General features: G+C 49.5%; 1 protein-coding gene across 1 annotated transcript; it reads left to right on the top strand.

Annotated features, from left to right (window-relative positions):
• Nucleotides 1–9371: 9371 nt before the first annotated feature.
• Nucleotides 9372–10496, top strand: H1-10 (H1.10 linker histone). Its single transcript, XM_080932465.1, has one exon. It carries the CDS (start codon nt 9631–9633, stop codon nt 10198–10200), a length of 570 nt encoding a protein of 189 aa, XP_080788591.1. The 5' UTR covers nt 9372–9630; the 3' UTR covers nt 10201–10496.
• The last annotated feature ends 6031 nt before the right edge of the window (nt 10497–16527 follow it).

Raw genomic sequence — 16527 nt, forward strand, 5'->3', positions numbered from 1 at the left:
AACAGCCCCTCACTGAGGCTAATGGGTACCAGGTGAAGAGGGATTCTTGTCTGCAAAGCAACTGGATGCCCCAAAGCTTTGGGAGCCTCCAGCTCTGACATAAGTATGGACCATGTAGGGTGATGCCCAGGAATGGGTATTTATTAAACATGTCCCAGATCAACCCTTTTTTGAGCCAGAATACAGAAAACAATTCCAAACTAAGGGTCACTGGGAAACAGCAGGTGCACAAGGAAGGAACAAGCAAGAAACCAGGGGTTCTAGTGAGAATATAAATCAGAAAATAAAATTACACGGGGGCTAGGGACAGTCAGCAGTGGTGTCTGGCCACTAGGCTGGTCTGTCCAAGAACCTGAGGTGGCTGGCAAACTACGATGCTGTACCAGCAAAGTAGGGATATGGAGAAAGAGGCATCGAGACTGGCATGCATAACATCAGTTAGCCCTGGGCATGCTAAATCCAAGCCCACAGTATACACTGCTATTTCAAACATATAAAAGGTTAAAGATCTGTGGTGCCAGCTGACTTTTTCCCAGCTCACTGGCCTACTTCCACCCTCGGGAGTGCCCTTTTCTTTCTTAATAAACTGCCTCTGTTTCTATCACTATTTGTGTGTCTCTTGTTAGGTCTCAAATACTGGAGTGGCTGAGGTACCTATTAACATATCTAAACCGATGCTGGCCAGCTCTCCCAGCCATCTCTCAGTACCAGGGTTCCTCCCAGCACTTCTTGCCCCACCCCTGCCCTAAGCCCTTTCCTTCCCTCCCTCCCCCCAACCCCACCCCACCCCCATTTCCATCCTCTGGTGCCTTATAACTCAGCCATTTTGGCTACACCTACCTCTTGGTCTCCTGGTCTTGGCCACCTCTCTTGCTGTCCCTCCCCCTCTTTGTTCTCATGGTCCCGTGTAGTCTGCCAGCCATGCTCAGCCTGGCCTCCTCCCTCTGCCTGCTTGCTCCCTTGTATCTACAATAACTATCTTCTCCTTGCTTAGTCCTGTCCTTCTCCTTTTATTTCATTTTTTCATTCACCTGGTGCTGAAACCCAGGAGTGGCACAAATGAGCTCCCTCCTAGGGAACTCAGCCTCCACAAACCAAACTGCTGATCTGACTCTTCTAACTTATGTGCAGGATTGTTTCTGGGACTTTCAGAAACTTGATTCCAGAGTCCTATCCGTCTGCTGCTGCTTCTGCCTGTTCTAATTATTCAGTCTCTCCTTCTCTATTCTGTAAGCACAGTACACTTGTCAAAACACAACAGAAACCCTGGAAATCTGAACAGGGTGCCCTCCAAATTCAGATCTGTTGCTTATTACAGCAACAGAGACGGAAATGGAGCTCAAGGCACATGAGCAAACCAGAGGACGATGAAAAAGGAATCTGAGACCTGGACCTAGCACAACAAGCCAGGGCTTCCGTTTCCAACCTCGAATCTCTGCATGGTCCTGCACAGCTCCTGTGCAGGGCAAGGGGTGGGGTCATCTCCTTGCTGGAGCACTGGCTCTGGTATGGCCATGATCCTCTCAGTCCCAGAATCCTAGAATGAGAACTCTCCACACCTAGGGTTCAAGATCTCCAGGGTGAAATCCTGGCTTGCTGGCTCACAGTCCTTTCCACAAGGGCCTCCTTATGACATGCTTGCTCAAAACATCAAAACCCTCTGCTAGGTCCCAGCCAAAGCCAAGATGGTCTACAATTAGGGTCTGCACCTATCTGAAGCTCACTGAAGCCCCCCTGCTGACCTCCAGCAGACACTTTCAGGTATTCCAGGTTCCATTGACCAGCAAGGCCCCCTGGTAGCTCACTGCCAAAGGAAAAGTAGGGCTAAAAAAATGGATCCCAGTCAAATAACACTCCATTCTGGCTTCACAATGCTCATCCCATCTTAAAGGCATCATCTTAAAGGTGGCTTCTTTCTTCTGTGCCTCCTTCCAGGCTTAAAGCCACTTGATGTTCCTAAAGGGAGAACATCCCTCCCTCACCCTACTCCAGAAGGTAAGGGCACAGTCTCCAGACTCTGGTCCAAGACTTCAGGACACCACAGGCCCTCTATTGTCAGGCCCTGTAGGGCACCTACCTGGCTGGAGGCCTAGGATAGAATCCAAACCAGCCATCACACCTGCAGTGTCCCTCTTGTCTCAGATCCTGACAAGCAGGATCTGAGGGCTGACTCTGTCTGTAACTCTCTAGCTAACAGACTTCCAAGTACCCAGATTTCTCACTTGGAGAAATAGCTATAGCCACTGTGCAGGGTGAGAGAGCCCGTCTGTGAAAGCCTGTCCTCAGAGCACCAGCCATGCTGCTGTCTGTCCATGGCATTAGTAACTCTTCTAATAAACTCCTTGCTTCCACAATCCATCTCGGTGTCCCCTTTGAACCTCACCAAGACCTTTCCACTTGCAGGGTTCAGGTGCTTAGTCCTGGTCCTCCTCCCCTGGATCTGTGTGTGCCTTCAGCTATGCTGCATCTTGGTTCCCACCAATCCTTTCCTGAAGCTACCTTCTCCACATGAATATGAGACTGGTACACAAGTCATTAGGAGCAGGGACTGGGCCCTAGTAGCAGCCCAAATTCGGCTACTGATCCTCAACGGGTCTGTTAAATAAGGGGCAGAGGAACAGAGACCCAGTGACAGCCCTGGCAGTGTCCTGCCTGCCTTCTCCAACAAGATGGTTAGACAAGTTGTCAGAACCCTATGAAATCTCCTTCCAGGAAAAAGCCCTCTTTCCAGTTCTGCCCTCAGCCTTTTTCATTCTCTCACAGGGAATTCTTAGGAACATTCATCCAGTGTATTCAAATGTGTTGAAAGCCAACAGGAGAGGCATATAAATAGAACAGCGGTTCTCAACCTGGGGGTCACCACTGTGAGCACTAGGACCACTCCTGCAAAATTTTTCTTTCTTCCAAACATACTTAATCTTTACCTACAGTATGTGTGTGTGTGTGTGTGTGTGTGTGTGTGTATTACAGCATCTTGTCAAGACCAGACACTTATCACATCTAGAACAGCTCCAGAGAGATGACCTACAGATGCTTCAGCCTTCTCTTGCTTCTATTGGAGCTGATCCTTCTGACCTATCCTCAGATGGTTCCACAGACCCTGGACAACAAGGAAACAGCCAACTCTAACACTGGACAAACATCCCCAGACCCACTCTAGAAACACCACCCCAAAACAAGCACAAAGTAGTCAGAAACTATGACAACCCTATCCTGTTCCACCATCATCTCTAATTTTTTTTTTAATTAAACCAAAATGGGGAAATGTTAGGATTCTCCCAAATTCCCACATGCTCCGCCCCTGGCACTATAAAAGGGGCTACTTGCCAGCCCCTCACTCTCTCTTCTTGCCCTTACCTCTTTGTCCCTCTCCCCATTCCCTTCCCTCCTCTCTCTCTCTCCACGTGCTCCTGGAGGACTCCACTACTCTACTCCTCTTCTCTCTCCCTCTCTGCCCTCTTAACTTCCCTCCCCATGTCCTGAATAAACTCTATTCTATACTATACCACCATGTGGCTGGTCCCTCAGGAGGAAGGGACCAAACATTGGGTCTGCCAGAGGCATCCCCCTTACCCTACCTTACCACACCTCCACAGAACATACCCCCCCCCATACACACTCTCTCTTTATCTTTTTCCTAACATTGGTGCTGAAACCTGGGATGTATCTTTATCTTTTCATAAACACATCAACCACACTCTTTCAGAAGGGCAGAATGACCCTTTCACAGGGGTCACCATTGGAAAACAGATATTTACATTATAATTCATAACAGCAAAATCACAGTTGTGAAGTAGCAACAAAAATAATTTTATGGTTGGGGGTCACCACGACATGAAGGACTGTATTAAAGTCATAGGGAGCATCAAAAAGGTTGAGAATTTCTTCATTCTTGCCAGGCATGTATTAGGTTTCTGATGAGGAGCTAATCAGGATGTACCCACCTGCAGCAGCTTCCTCACAGCTGCTGTAAGGGAAAGCCTGTGCATCTGTGGACTGACAGCCTCAGGTGCCCTGTTTTCATGAGAATGGCAGGCACACCATTTTCTAGAGGAAGCTGCCAGACCCTAGTGCTCTGTTCTAACAGGCTCGACCCTACTAGATAGTCATCCATTTCAACTTCCCCTACACTGTTGCATTCACACATTCCTTCCCCTGGAGTGCAAGCTACTACTGTGCCTACTCAACTGTGAGAAAGCCTCCCCTTCTTCTGAAAGCACTAAGGAACATACACTCTGCCTCATGAACCTGAGCACTCTCCCCAGAGCTTCCACCATGCTTTTTCCATGCTGTTAATATGCAAATAAATTCCTTACCAAAATGGCAGTCTGCCTCAGTGTCTCCCTTAAACCCAGCCCCAAACCCTTTCAGTTACAGACCTCAGGTGCCAACTGACTGGGTGTAGGAGGTACCACAGACCCAGCTCTGCCTTACATCAAGCAAAACACCAAGACCTGGAGTTTGCCCGAGCCTGCCAACCTGCAGTTTGATCCCTATGAAAGAGAACTGGCTCTCAGTGGTGGTCTTTGATCAAACACACATGTAAAGGCATGTAGGTTCTTCCTTCCCAACTCACTACATGTAATTCAAAAAAAATAAAAATAAAAAATAGCAAGTCCCTGTTTAGAAAAAAAGGATAGACAGGAAAACAACAGAAAATACAAGCTGGAGCCACGCCCAGCTGTGAAAAGCAGCAGCAGCAGTGCTGCCTGATGATGGAAAGTGCTATGAAGGAAATAATACTGGGAGGCAGCCTGCTGACCAGAGGGGAAGCCAGCCCCGGCACCTCCATCCCAAGGGAAGCCAGCCCCGGCACCTCCATCCCAAGGGAAGCCAGCCCCGGCACCTCCATCCCAAGGGAAGCCAGCCCCGGCACCTCCATCCCAAGGGAAGCCAGCCCCGGCACCTCCATCCCAAGGGAAGCCAGCCCCGGCACCTCCATCCCAAGGAAAGCCAGCCCCGGCACCTCTGCACAGGCCTTGAGGCAAGTGCCTTCAGTGAAGCATAAAGAAGAGAAAGGCTAGTGTGCTGAAGCTTAGTTTGAGGGTAGACTTAGCAGCAGCAGCGATACATGGTCCAGCATGGGTACAGCAACCTAAGGTGTCCCTTTGTCTTTAGGGATCTCCACTTAGGTGAAATAAGGTCTTTGCCTGCTTCTCAAAAATCATTTCAAGATGAGTCAGAGTGAAGCAGATCCTAGTGAGTTTCAGCATTCAGGGAGTAGAGTGAGGCAGAAGAAAAAGAACATAAGGAAAGGAGGCCCCTCCCCCAGGAATCTGATTGAAGCCTCTCACCAGCAGAGAAGCAAGAATTCCAACCTGTTACTAGTTAAGGCCGGACTCTTTCCCTAGCCATAAACCTGCAATTTTCTAGGAATCTCACCAGAAACCCCATTTATGGGGAAAGGACTCACACTGCACCCCTTCTGCAGGCCTAGCAGTGCCTGGCTTTGGCTAATCAGATGATTCTATCCAAGGCATCTCTGCAGCCACCCAACAATCTCACCTATCAAAAAGAGATGGCCCAGTAAATAAAGAGCTTCTTGATGTGAAAATTCCCAGAACCCACATAGAAGCCCAGCAAGACAGCATGCCTCTAAAATCCCAATAACAGGAGTTCCCACTCTAGTGACCTGGCTAGCCAGTCTAGCACAATAGCTCTAGGTTCAGTGAGAAACCCTGTCTCAAAACACAAGGGACTGGGATGGGAGAGATGGCTCAGTGGTTAAAAGAACCCAGTTCTTGTAGAGAACCCAAATTCAGTTCCTAGTACACACATGGTGGCTCATAACCATCTGTAACTCCAGTTCCTGGAGATCTGATGTTTTCTTCTGACTCCTGCACACTCATGGGATACAGACATACATGCAGGCAAAACACTTATATCCACAAAATAAAGTATCTTTGAAAATAATGTGAAGAAGGGCAGAGGAAGACACCCCATTTCTTCCTTTGTACATACATGACTGAATGAATCCTTGTGCATGGGAAAAGAGAAGGCTTTCTTTGCACTCTTTGAAGATGTAACTTGAGAATCACTAAATGGTACATGTGGCTAAGGCTACTCATCTTGACTCCATTACCAAAGCCCACATCCATGTCCTGGGTGGGCTTTCATTCTCTTGAGCATCTTCCTAACAATCTCCAGATCTTCTTCATGTTGGCTAGTCCTGAAATTCTTTTCTGCATCAAATCATCAAATTAGTTGTGTCTGAATGGAAGTTCCTAAAAAATGATGGGAACTCTTGAGTGTGACAGTGTGGAGCTGTGTGTGTCCCTCCTCCACTGACAAAAGGGTAATAATACACGGTTCCAAGTCACTGTCATGTGTGGGGAAGGACGGGAAGTAGGAGGAAGGAGGGGAAGAGGGAAAAAGATGGGGAGAAAGAGAGAGAGAATAAGGGGGTGCTGATATCAATGGGGGAGGTGCCTTGTGCTCAAGCAGGAGTATCTGAGTACCAACACCTGGTACCCAGTTGGGCTTGCCTATGCTTGTCCATAACTCTAGCACTGCCAAGGCAGACACAAGCAGATTCCTGGGGCTTGCTGGCCGTCCAGGTTAGCTGAATTGGGGAGCTGCAGTTTCAGTGGGAGATCCGATCTGGGAAAATAAGGTGCAGAGTGACTGAGAAAGACACCCAACATGTGGGTGCACACACACCAGTCACACTCTTTACATCTTTACAATGACTTTCCAAGTTATACTCCTCAGAGAATATAATTTATAATACAGTTTAGCAATTAAGCAAAGCTTAATTTTTTTTTCAAACACCTATTTTTAATGATGGCTCTTAAACACTTTAATCTCCCTTGTAGCCCACCTCCCACCAGAGGTAGTGGGAAAGAAAGAATACAGAGGAAGTGCACATGTTTAGAAAGTCCTTTGGAGCAACTCCAGTCCGTGTTGTCTGGAAATGGGCAGTTCAGTTCACAGGTCGGCAGCAGCAGTTTGACCCACTCACAGCATAGATACACCAGCAGTCCAGTTGGGTAGAGTCGGGATACCACACACAAATCAGCAGCAGTGGCACTACTTAGCAGAGACAGCCAGGCCTCACTCAACCTTGGCCCGAGTCAGAAGGAAGGACCGGGGAGAAATGGCCAGGAAGTTCTCCGCTTTGCCTATCTCAGGGAAGCAAAGATCAAGTCAGCCGCCGTCACTGTCCAGCAAGATCTATTTGTATTGTATATACTCCCTCCAAACATCACATCTCATCCACCGGTGTAGCTTCAGCACCCGTCTGTCTCAGCTGACATCACTCTGCCGATCATCCAGAGTCCTCAGGAGTGGCAAGAAATGCAGCATACCGCCAGAAGTTTTTTGGTGCATTTCTCTCTACGGAGTCCCAAAAAATACAGCTAGCTCAACCACACGATGTTACTCGGACCCATATATTCGAGTTGTCATCACATGACCTTTCACGTGCTTGCTTTAGCAGAACATCCTTTCTCCTATTTCTGTTTCAGCTACACATTCCTTCATGAATCTGCCTTAGCTTCTCACCTCTGTCCATTTCAGCTAAAGGTTCCTTCACGTTTGCCCCAGCAAAACACCCTCCAACCAACTTTCCAAAGTTTAAAAGTTTAGTAAAAATATATGAACTAGCTCACTTTAAAAAATCTTAACTAATTTTTCTTTGTAAATAAGGATTTTATGAGACACATTCTTAGATGTTAGAGATTAGAGAACTACCAATAACAACTCAGTGTTCTAAGCATTCTTGCCTAATTACAGTCCATTTGATGATAGATGCCTTAGGAAAAAACGGTATTTCTGTGAGTAATTTTGGGTTTATTGATTTTATTGTTTCCTGACTCTTAGCAAGAAAGACAAACTAGATACAAGAGTGAGGGACTCTTCTCATGTTGCCCTTGTCTAACTTACCTCAGATTGACAGGACCAAGAGACATCAGTCTGGTGTAAGACATCAGTCCTTCTATCTGAAGCTCCACCTGAGTTTGTGGGCAGCATCCCAGCGCACTGGGTAGGAAGCATCGGGCTCCTGGCTGGCTGGAGATAAGAATGGGTGTTATCAGCCTTGGATGGTGTTTAAATAAAGAGAGGGCAGTGAGTCCAGGAGAGCCTGCACCCTACCCCACTGTCCTCAAGGCTCGACAGACCCATAGGCCCTTCACCTCCCATAGGACTATGTGAAGGGATGACTCAGGCTCTGGTCTCTGCTAAACCCTGGTGGCGTCCTGATTACCACCGTCCTTTGATGGCGACAGGGACGTGGGGCTGGGGGAGGCAGGTACACCCAGGAGTACTGGGTTTGAAAGGCATCTCCGATGGCTGAGAATCTGGGCCTTCACCTTCCTCATCTACAGGCAGTCACTCACTCTCTTCACCCAAGAGGCCAGGGAACGAACTGTTTGACACATATCGGAACAAAGCTAGCCTGGACGCTTAAGTGGTATCTACTGTGTCTTTCACAGGCTGGCTACTGCCTGAACATCCCTTTCTCCACAGTTGGCCTTACTTCACAAGCTTTCAGGTCCTTTCCTGTACCCCCACCTTCTTCAAGCATGCTCACACTAAAGTTGCAGTATTTGATTCCCAAAAGCCGGTCCCCTACTACACCCTCTTGGGGGGGTGCTTCAGGGGTTACCTTACATTTGTCCATCCTAGAGTCCCCATCTAATTCTTAGGGGGCCATGGATGGCTAATTAGGCATCACAAGATGGGGTACCTGGGCCAGAGTGTGGAAGAAGTGTCTGGGGAGAGGCCCCCTGTGCTCATGCCTGCACTGACTCATCTTTGAGATGCCAGGCGTCCAAAGCCCAAGATTCCAGATGTGCAACCTCAGGGCAAATCCCTTGTTGTTTCCCTTAGAATCTGGAGGAGACCCCCGCCCCAACCAACTCTGGGTCTTCGCGTTGCTCCTGTCCGCCGCGTGAGGGCGTACCCTGTGTTAGTTGGGACAAATTAAAGCGGTTTCTGCGGGTAGGGCTGAGGTCCCCTGGGCCCAGAACCAACTCAGGTGCTTGAGGAGCACTCTTGTGTGCCGCCTGCAAAGTTTTCGGCCTTGGGGTCTCGCTCGGGGCCCGCGCTAATCCTTTCCAAACCGAGCGCCCCCTCCTCCACGCTCCTGTAGACTGGGGTACACACCTCTGTGCCCCTCAGCTGAGCCCTTCCTAGGCGCTGGCCGCCTCTGCACAGGACAGCAGGCTCGGACCCTGTCCAGGGCACACTGCAGAGGGTGCGTCCGCATCCGGGAGCCGCGGACGGAGGAGCCAGTGGCCGCGGAAGGCGCTCCAAGAAGCACAAGTTGGCGCTGGCCTGGGCCCAGGCTGTTGTTGTTCTCAACGTGGTCCGCCACGGGGAAATAAAAGGGGAGCGCGGCGCGCTCTTCTTCAGAGCGCAACGCGCACGCCCAGACCTCCGGAGCCGGCGCAGCACTGCTGCGCTGCTCACAGGCTCCGCATCCCACCCCATAGCCCCGCCGCGGCCGGCTCGGCCCCCGCCCGCACCTCAGCCCTGCCGCCCGGTCCTAGGCCCGGCCGCGGCCGCTCCCGCCTGGAGCCGCCGCGCGCCCCCAGTCCGCCGGCGCCGCCGCGGCCCCTCGCCTTCCTCTTCCCGGCGCGGCCCCCCGGCTACCGCGCGCCGCCTGCTACCAACCCGCTGGCCACCATGTCGGTGGAGCTTGAGGAGGCCCTGCCGCCAACGAGCGCCGACGGGACGGCCCGCAAGACGGCCAAGGCCAGCGGCTCTGCGGCGCCCACGCAGCCCAAGAGAAGGAAGAACCGCAAGAAGAACCAGCCGGGCAAGTACAGCCAGCTGGTGGTGGAGACGATCCGCAGGCTGGGTGAGCGCGGCGGCTCATCTCTGGCGCGCATCTACGCCGAGGCAAGGAAGGTGTCGTGGTTCGACCAGCAGAACGGGCGCACCTACCTCAAGTACTCTATCCGGGCGCTGGTGCAGAACGACACGCTGCTGCAGGTGAAGGGCACCGGCGCCAACGGATCCTTCAAGCTGAACCGCAAGAAGCTGGAGGGCGGCGCGGAAAGGCGCGGAGCTTCGGCGGCCAGCAGTCCCGCGCATAAGGCGCGCGCGGCGGCGGCGGACAGAACGCCTGCCAGGCCGCAGCCGGAGCGGCGCGCGCAAAAGAGCAAGAAGACGGCGGCAGCTGCTGCCAGTGCGAAGAAGGTGAAGAAGGCGGCCAAACCCAGCGTGCCCAAGGTGCCCAAGGGCCGCAAGTGACGCCCTACGGTCTGGCGACATTGTCGAGTTCCGTCGTCTATCTATACCCTCCTCCCTTGGTGTACGGGTTCCGTAGGATTCGGCCCGGCCCAGGTCCCTGATCCCTGTCCCCCTCCTCCGCCCCTCCCCCAGCGATGTTGCTTTCTGTTTGCTTTAGGTTTTTGAAACGGCCCTGGCGACGCCTCCATTGGCTCTCACCCTTGGCAACGGCCGTCGTCATGGTTACCGGCCCGGCGGCGCCAATGGCCTGGCGGCGCCTGCCTACCGTGCCCGCCGATGGCCACTCGGCGCTCTGGTTGCGCGGCGCCTTGCTTCGCCCGCCGCCTTCCTGGGGCGCAATAAACGGTTCCAACCTTGATCATTGTTGTCTTGTGGGTGCTGTAGGCTGTTTTTGGGGTCCGGGGGAGTCGAGCTAGACAACTGGCAGGCTGCTCTGGCAGAGATGGGATAGGTGTGCCGTGAGACAGCTGCCCAGTGGAGAACTGTTGTAAAAGCTTTGGGTCGCTGCAGTGTCCAGGGTATAAAGGATTGGAAACTTCTATATGTTGGGAATTAAACCCCAGGATCTAGCCCAACACAATGGACAATTTTGCCAAATGGAAGACCAAGAAGGTTCTGGAACAGTGTACACATACAATGTGGGGTGAGCTGCAGCCAGGGTTAGATGTTTACAGGATTCTCTTTATCACTTTAATAAGTGGCTGAGGGTGGGAAGTGTTTCTTGGCAGGTGGGATCATGAAGCTGACAACCACTAAAGTGATCATTTCACTGCCAGGTACCAGGCTGAAGGTTCCCTGCAAAGCATAGCCAGGTATCCTGTTGAATTGTGCTGGTCCATTCCCAAGCCGGTCAGTGAGACAATGACTTCCAGATAGCTCAGTCCACAGGGTCATGACAGCTGGGCTGAGGAAACCTTTCCCTACTCCATGGATGTTTTGGGGGTTTCCTGAAGGCTAAGGGTTGGCTCTGGCACTGTGGCTCTTCTCCAACTGCTGGTGAAACCCCTAACCTGACTCTGGCCCTGTAAGCCTCTGGAGACTTCAGGAACTCCTGGGTGCCTTCCAGGTTGTCATTATTCCTCGTTGTCATTTCATAATTTCCAACTCTGTCCCTGCCTTTCAGTGGCTTACCCCTCACATGTTGCTCTATGGTTCATTCCTCCCTGTCACCCAACTCCCATTGACTTGGCTTCCACCCCAGGCCAAAGCCCTTCTAGACAATAAAGGGCCCAGGGCACTCCTCAATAGATGTCTTAGGATTTCTATTGCTGTGATAAAACACCTTGATTAAAGTAATGTGGGGAGGAAAGGGTTTATTTGGCTTCCATATCCTAAGTCACAGTCCACTGAGAGAAGCCAGTTCAGGAACCTGGATGGAGGAGCTGATAGAAAGGTCTTCAAGGGATGTTGCTTATTGGCTTGCTCCTCATGGCTTGCTTAACTTGCTTTCTTATAGAATCCAGGACCACTAGCATAGGGGTGGCACCACCCACAATAGGCTGGACCCTCCCCTGCAAATCACTAATTTAAAACTTTTTTTTGGAGACATGTTTCTCCGTGTAGCCCTGGCTATCCTTGAATTCACTCTGTACACCAGGTTGGCATTGAAGAGATCTGCTTTCTGGGATTAAAAACTTTAGCTACCACTTTCCTGCCACAGCAGGATCTTATAGAGACATTTTCTCTTGAGGTTTCTTCCTCTCATATGACTCTAGCTTGTATCAAGTTGACATAAAACTAGCCCACACACAAGGGCAGGACCCCTGCCCATTGTAATTATCCTTTTGGGGACTCAGCCCACCCCAGTGTCAGGTTACAGGGAGAATACTGAACCTCTCCAGCCCCAGGAGTGGTTATGTGACCAGCCCATTGAGTGCTTAAGTCAATTGTTAGCTTCAGTGGGGGGCTGGAGAGATGGCTCGGTGAGACAGATTGGTTCTTGCTGCCCAGAATGTTCAATGCCAAGCGACTGGAGGACTTCTAAACAGCTGTTCTTTTCTCGGGTTCACTAACTGATAGGAATATAAGGGCAGAGTTGCTAGTGGAAAAGGCTGCCTCAAAAGGAATCAAGATTGGAGAGTTGGAGTCAGGAAATGGACATCCGAATGGAGCTCATAGGCCTGACCACCCTCGGCTGCTGTGCTGCTCTGTAGATAAGCCTGTTTGAATTGGGTTGCTGTCAACTGCATCCTGGTCTCCAAACACTTTTAACTTGCCTTCTTCCTCCACATTCCTAGACTTCTTCATTTCTTTGAATGGTTGTTTTTCTAAACTTTCTGCCCAGGGTCCCCAAGCCTTCCCCTACCTGCTCAACCAGATGCACTCACACCTTGGGGTGCTTGCTGAATTTGTTATGTCCTTGCTGAGTTTACCTGCCTGAGAAGCATCCTAAGTTAAAGTTATATGACCCTAGCCAACCACTCCTATTTCCCTTGGATCAGGAGCTAGGGTGAGTACTGTACAGCCTTGGTCTCCTCCAACTCCAACAGGAATGTGTGCGAAGGGTTTTTTTACTTTACTGATTCAACTGTTTGAGTCCCTAGGATGAGACACAGCCAGTCAATGGCCAGGTTGGAACCCTTGGGCCTCCTGACATTATGTTCCGACATTCCAGATCCATTTTCTAACTATGTCCTGGTCTTGATCCTAATGGCCCTGGATCCAGTCAAACACAAATGCCATCTGGCTAAGAAAAAGGTTTTTTTGGGAGAGGTAGCCTGATGCAGCCAAGAGGCTGAGGACATATCTGTAAAGTAGTCCAGCCCGAGTGCTGCCTCTCTGCACCCACTAATGGGAAGGGCTGGGTGGAAGCTGAGGGTCAAGGTGCTGGGCCTGGCTTCATGGGGCTTTTGATTGGGGAACCAAGATAGCTCTCTCTGAGGAAGTTTCCTCACTTATAAGTAGAGTCAAGACCATTTTCCTTGTGACTACATATCTGTAAACAGGCTGCCACCTCCTTGCGAACCCCCAGATCTCAGGTTTGCTTTGGCGATACCTAGGTCTGCCTCCTTCCTAGCCTCCAGACATCCCTGGAGGAAACTACTAAACCCCTGTCCTGAGCACTAAAGCCAGAGTGACCACAGGCTGGGGTCACCATGCCTGTGGGAACCTGGCCTAGACTTGTCCCTCTGCCTGGTATGGCTTTGAGTTGAGCATGGGCTTTGGAAGTGGTGAGGCTGGAGGACCTTTATCACCTACTTGGGACATGAGATTTTATATGAGGTACACATTAGGCATTCTGGTTTTGCTACTATTCCTGAGGCAGCAGTATATGGCTCTAATTCTTTGTTGCTGTTCACATTATTTTAATTATTTGAGAATTTCATATCACACTTACTTTTCACCCTAACCCCAGAAGGAGGGGGAGGAAGAGGAGGAAAAGAAGAAGGAGAGGAAGAACAGAGAAAGAAGAAGGAGAGGAAGAAGGAAGAGAGGGGGCTGGAGAGATGGCTCAGTGGTTAAGGAACTGACTGCTCTTCCAGAGGTCCTGAGTTCAAATCCCAGCAACCACAGGGTGGTTCCCAGCCATCTGTAATGAGATCTAATGCCCTCTTTCAGTGTATTTGATGACAGCTACAGTGTACTTATATATAATAAATAAATCTTTTTTTAAAAAGGAGAGGAAGAAGAAGAAGAAAGATGAAGAAGAAAGATGAAGAAGAAGAAGAAAACAACACACAAACCCAGTTTGTGTTGCCTATGTACTCAAGAGATGGCTCTTAGTCTTAACAGCAACTGCCATTTGGGCCACCTGGCCTCAAGATAGAGGTGGAAGTGCTGAACAAGGAAATGAGGTGTCACATGTCAAGAGCCTCATCTGCTGTCCTCTATCAACACTTATTGGACAGCTCTGCTGGACAGTGTTCGGCTGGAGATAGGACAGAGACACCTGGAGACTGGGGACTAGCATAGGCCCTGATATCTGGAAGATGCTTCAGGGGAATGGGAAAACTTATCAGGAGAGCAGCAGAGGTCAGCAGAACTCAAGCTCCTGGGTCAACCAGAGCTCAAGAGGGAGGCAGAAGCTGAGGAGACACAGGTGCAATGTAGGAGTCTAAAATGTACACACATTCTGTAAGATTGTCTTCAAGACAATCAAAAACCAAGGTCACAGCAGGCACAAACCCTACTCGCTGAGACAGCCTTCCAAGACAGACTGAAACCTGTCTTCTTTTGTTGCCTCTAGGCATCACAGTGTGAGCATCCTGAAGAAATAGAGACCTGGTTCACCAGTCCTAGCATCAGAAAGGCTGGGAGGACAGTGCCAGGCTCTGGACCTGAGGCAAATCAGCAGGTATGCAACTGACATAGCTACTTCCTTCTAAATCTGGCAGGAATCTGCCCAGTAGCCCCCACACACAGGAAATAGGCAAACACGGTTGTTCTGGGTACTGAAAATGGAGTGTGTGGGATGAAGGGAAGGAGAGTATATTATTAGTCAGGGTTCTCTAGAGGAAAGGACTTATAGAATGAATTTCTAATCAGAATGAATTTCTAATCTCATACACACATACACATCTCCCATATATGTCTATATATACACATATGTGTATATGTGTGTATGGATATATATACATACACATACTCATATATATGGGATTTATTAGAATGGCCTACAGGCTGTGGTTTAGCTAACCCAACAATGGTTGTCTATAAATGGAAGGTCCAAGGATCCAATAGTTGTTCCATCCACAAGGCTCAATGTCTTAGCTGATCTTCAGTATATGCCAGTATCTCAAAGTAGGCTTTCTAATTCCAGCAAAGGGATGAACTTGCAGCAGAGAGCAAGCTTCCTTCTTTCATATCTGCTAAGACCCTGTCTTAATAAAATCAAGCTACACAACACAACAAACATGTAGATTGCTGTCTGTAAGAAGGTGAGAGCAGGTGAAAGATGAGGCTAGAGACTGTGATTGGGCAGTGGGAAAAGGTGGGCTGAGAGTGTTAGAGAGGGATAGAGACAAAGAGAAAGACAGAGAGAGAAATAGAGACAAGATGAAACCTATAGGAGAAGACGGCAAATCAGATCCATGTGGCTTGAAATTGTTCCAGGTATCTATGGTTATCATAGAAGAACATTAGAGTACTGTAGGGCAATTTGTCTATTCTAGGTGGGCAGCTTGTATCAATATCAATTGTCTTAATTATAAGGCACTAGTGGTTTAGAACTAGCACAGGGGCTAGTGGGGGCAGATGGCCTGAGGAGCCGCAAGTGAGAAACTGGGGGAACCTCTGCTTGGGAATAGCTATGGGGACAGGGAGATCGCCGCTTCCAGAGAGTAGCCAGAGATAGTGTGAACTGATTTTTAATAATTACTCAAAACAACCAAACAACCAAAAACAAACTAACAACAAAACCAAAATGCAGCAGCATCACCCTTATTAGAAGAGGGGACAAGCAAAAAAAAAAAAAAAAAAAAAAAAAAAAAAAAAAAAAAATCTAAAATGCTGTCGGGTTTTTCACAGGGCCAGCCAGGCTGGTGATTTCCTAAACACTTGTTGTACTCATGGCAAGGTGAAGGTGGACCCCCAGAGAAGCCTGCTCCTCAGCCAACTTGAGCTCAGAGGTGGGCCACCATGTCTCCTTGAACATGACATCAATCAAGAGACATGGTTAATGAAGAAACCTCTTCAACATCATAATTAGTGCCTTGTTCAGTGAGGCAAATTGCCCTGGTGCAACCCTCTGCACTAAGACAAACACATGTAGGGTACAGGGCCCTATGGTGTACTGGAAATGCTTAGAATGTTCACGAGAGAGATCAGTGAGGGTAATGGCATTCCCTCCCAGCAGGAAATGCTATCCATCACCCATGTATCACATACTCTTCGATGGTAATGGGCACTAGAGGCCATGCCTGGGCAAAGTCAGGATTCCATTTGATTGGGGATAGAGTCAATTATGATTCTCTAACTTACAGTCTATACGGCAAATAAAATCCCCTTGGGTTTTATTTTGTATAATTGTCCAGAGATTTCCCATGGCCACAAGACTGGTGTTCTGGAAAACTGTACCTAATCCTGTGAGTTTTATGACTGAGAATGACATAGACGACTCTCCATGGAGACCAGGCTAGCCTTGAACACACAGAGAGCTGCCTGCCTCTACCTCTCAGCTGCTGGTTTTAAAGTTATGTGCGACCATGGCAGACAAACATTTTATTAACCAGCTGAAGAGCTTTCCATTCCTATGTGATACATTTGTCACAGAGAGTTTAAAGTTGTCAGGTGTAGGCACTGAGGCAGCCAGAGACAACCAGAGGTGACCCGCCATCACCATGACCCAGACTACACCCTGTCCTGTGGTCTCCTCTACCCTGGAGGGAG

Source organism: Micromys minutus, assembly GCF_963924665.1.
Source record: "Micromys minutus genome assembly, chromosome: 18".
NCBI classification, from domain to species: Eukaryota; Metazoa; Chordata; class Mammalia; order Rodentia; family Muridae; genus Micromys; species Micromys minutus.

What these genes read in the sequence shown, in the direction of transcription:
- H1-10 (XM_080932465.1), top strand. Translation starts at nt 9,631, where the DNA reads ATGTCGGTGGAGCTTGAGGAGGCCCTGCCGCCAACGAGCGCCGACGGG.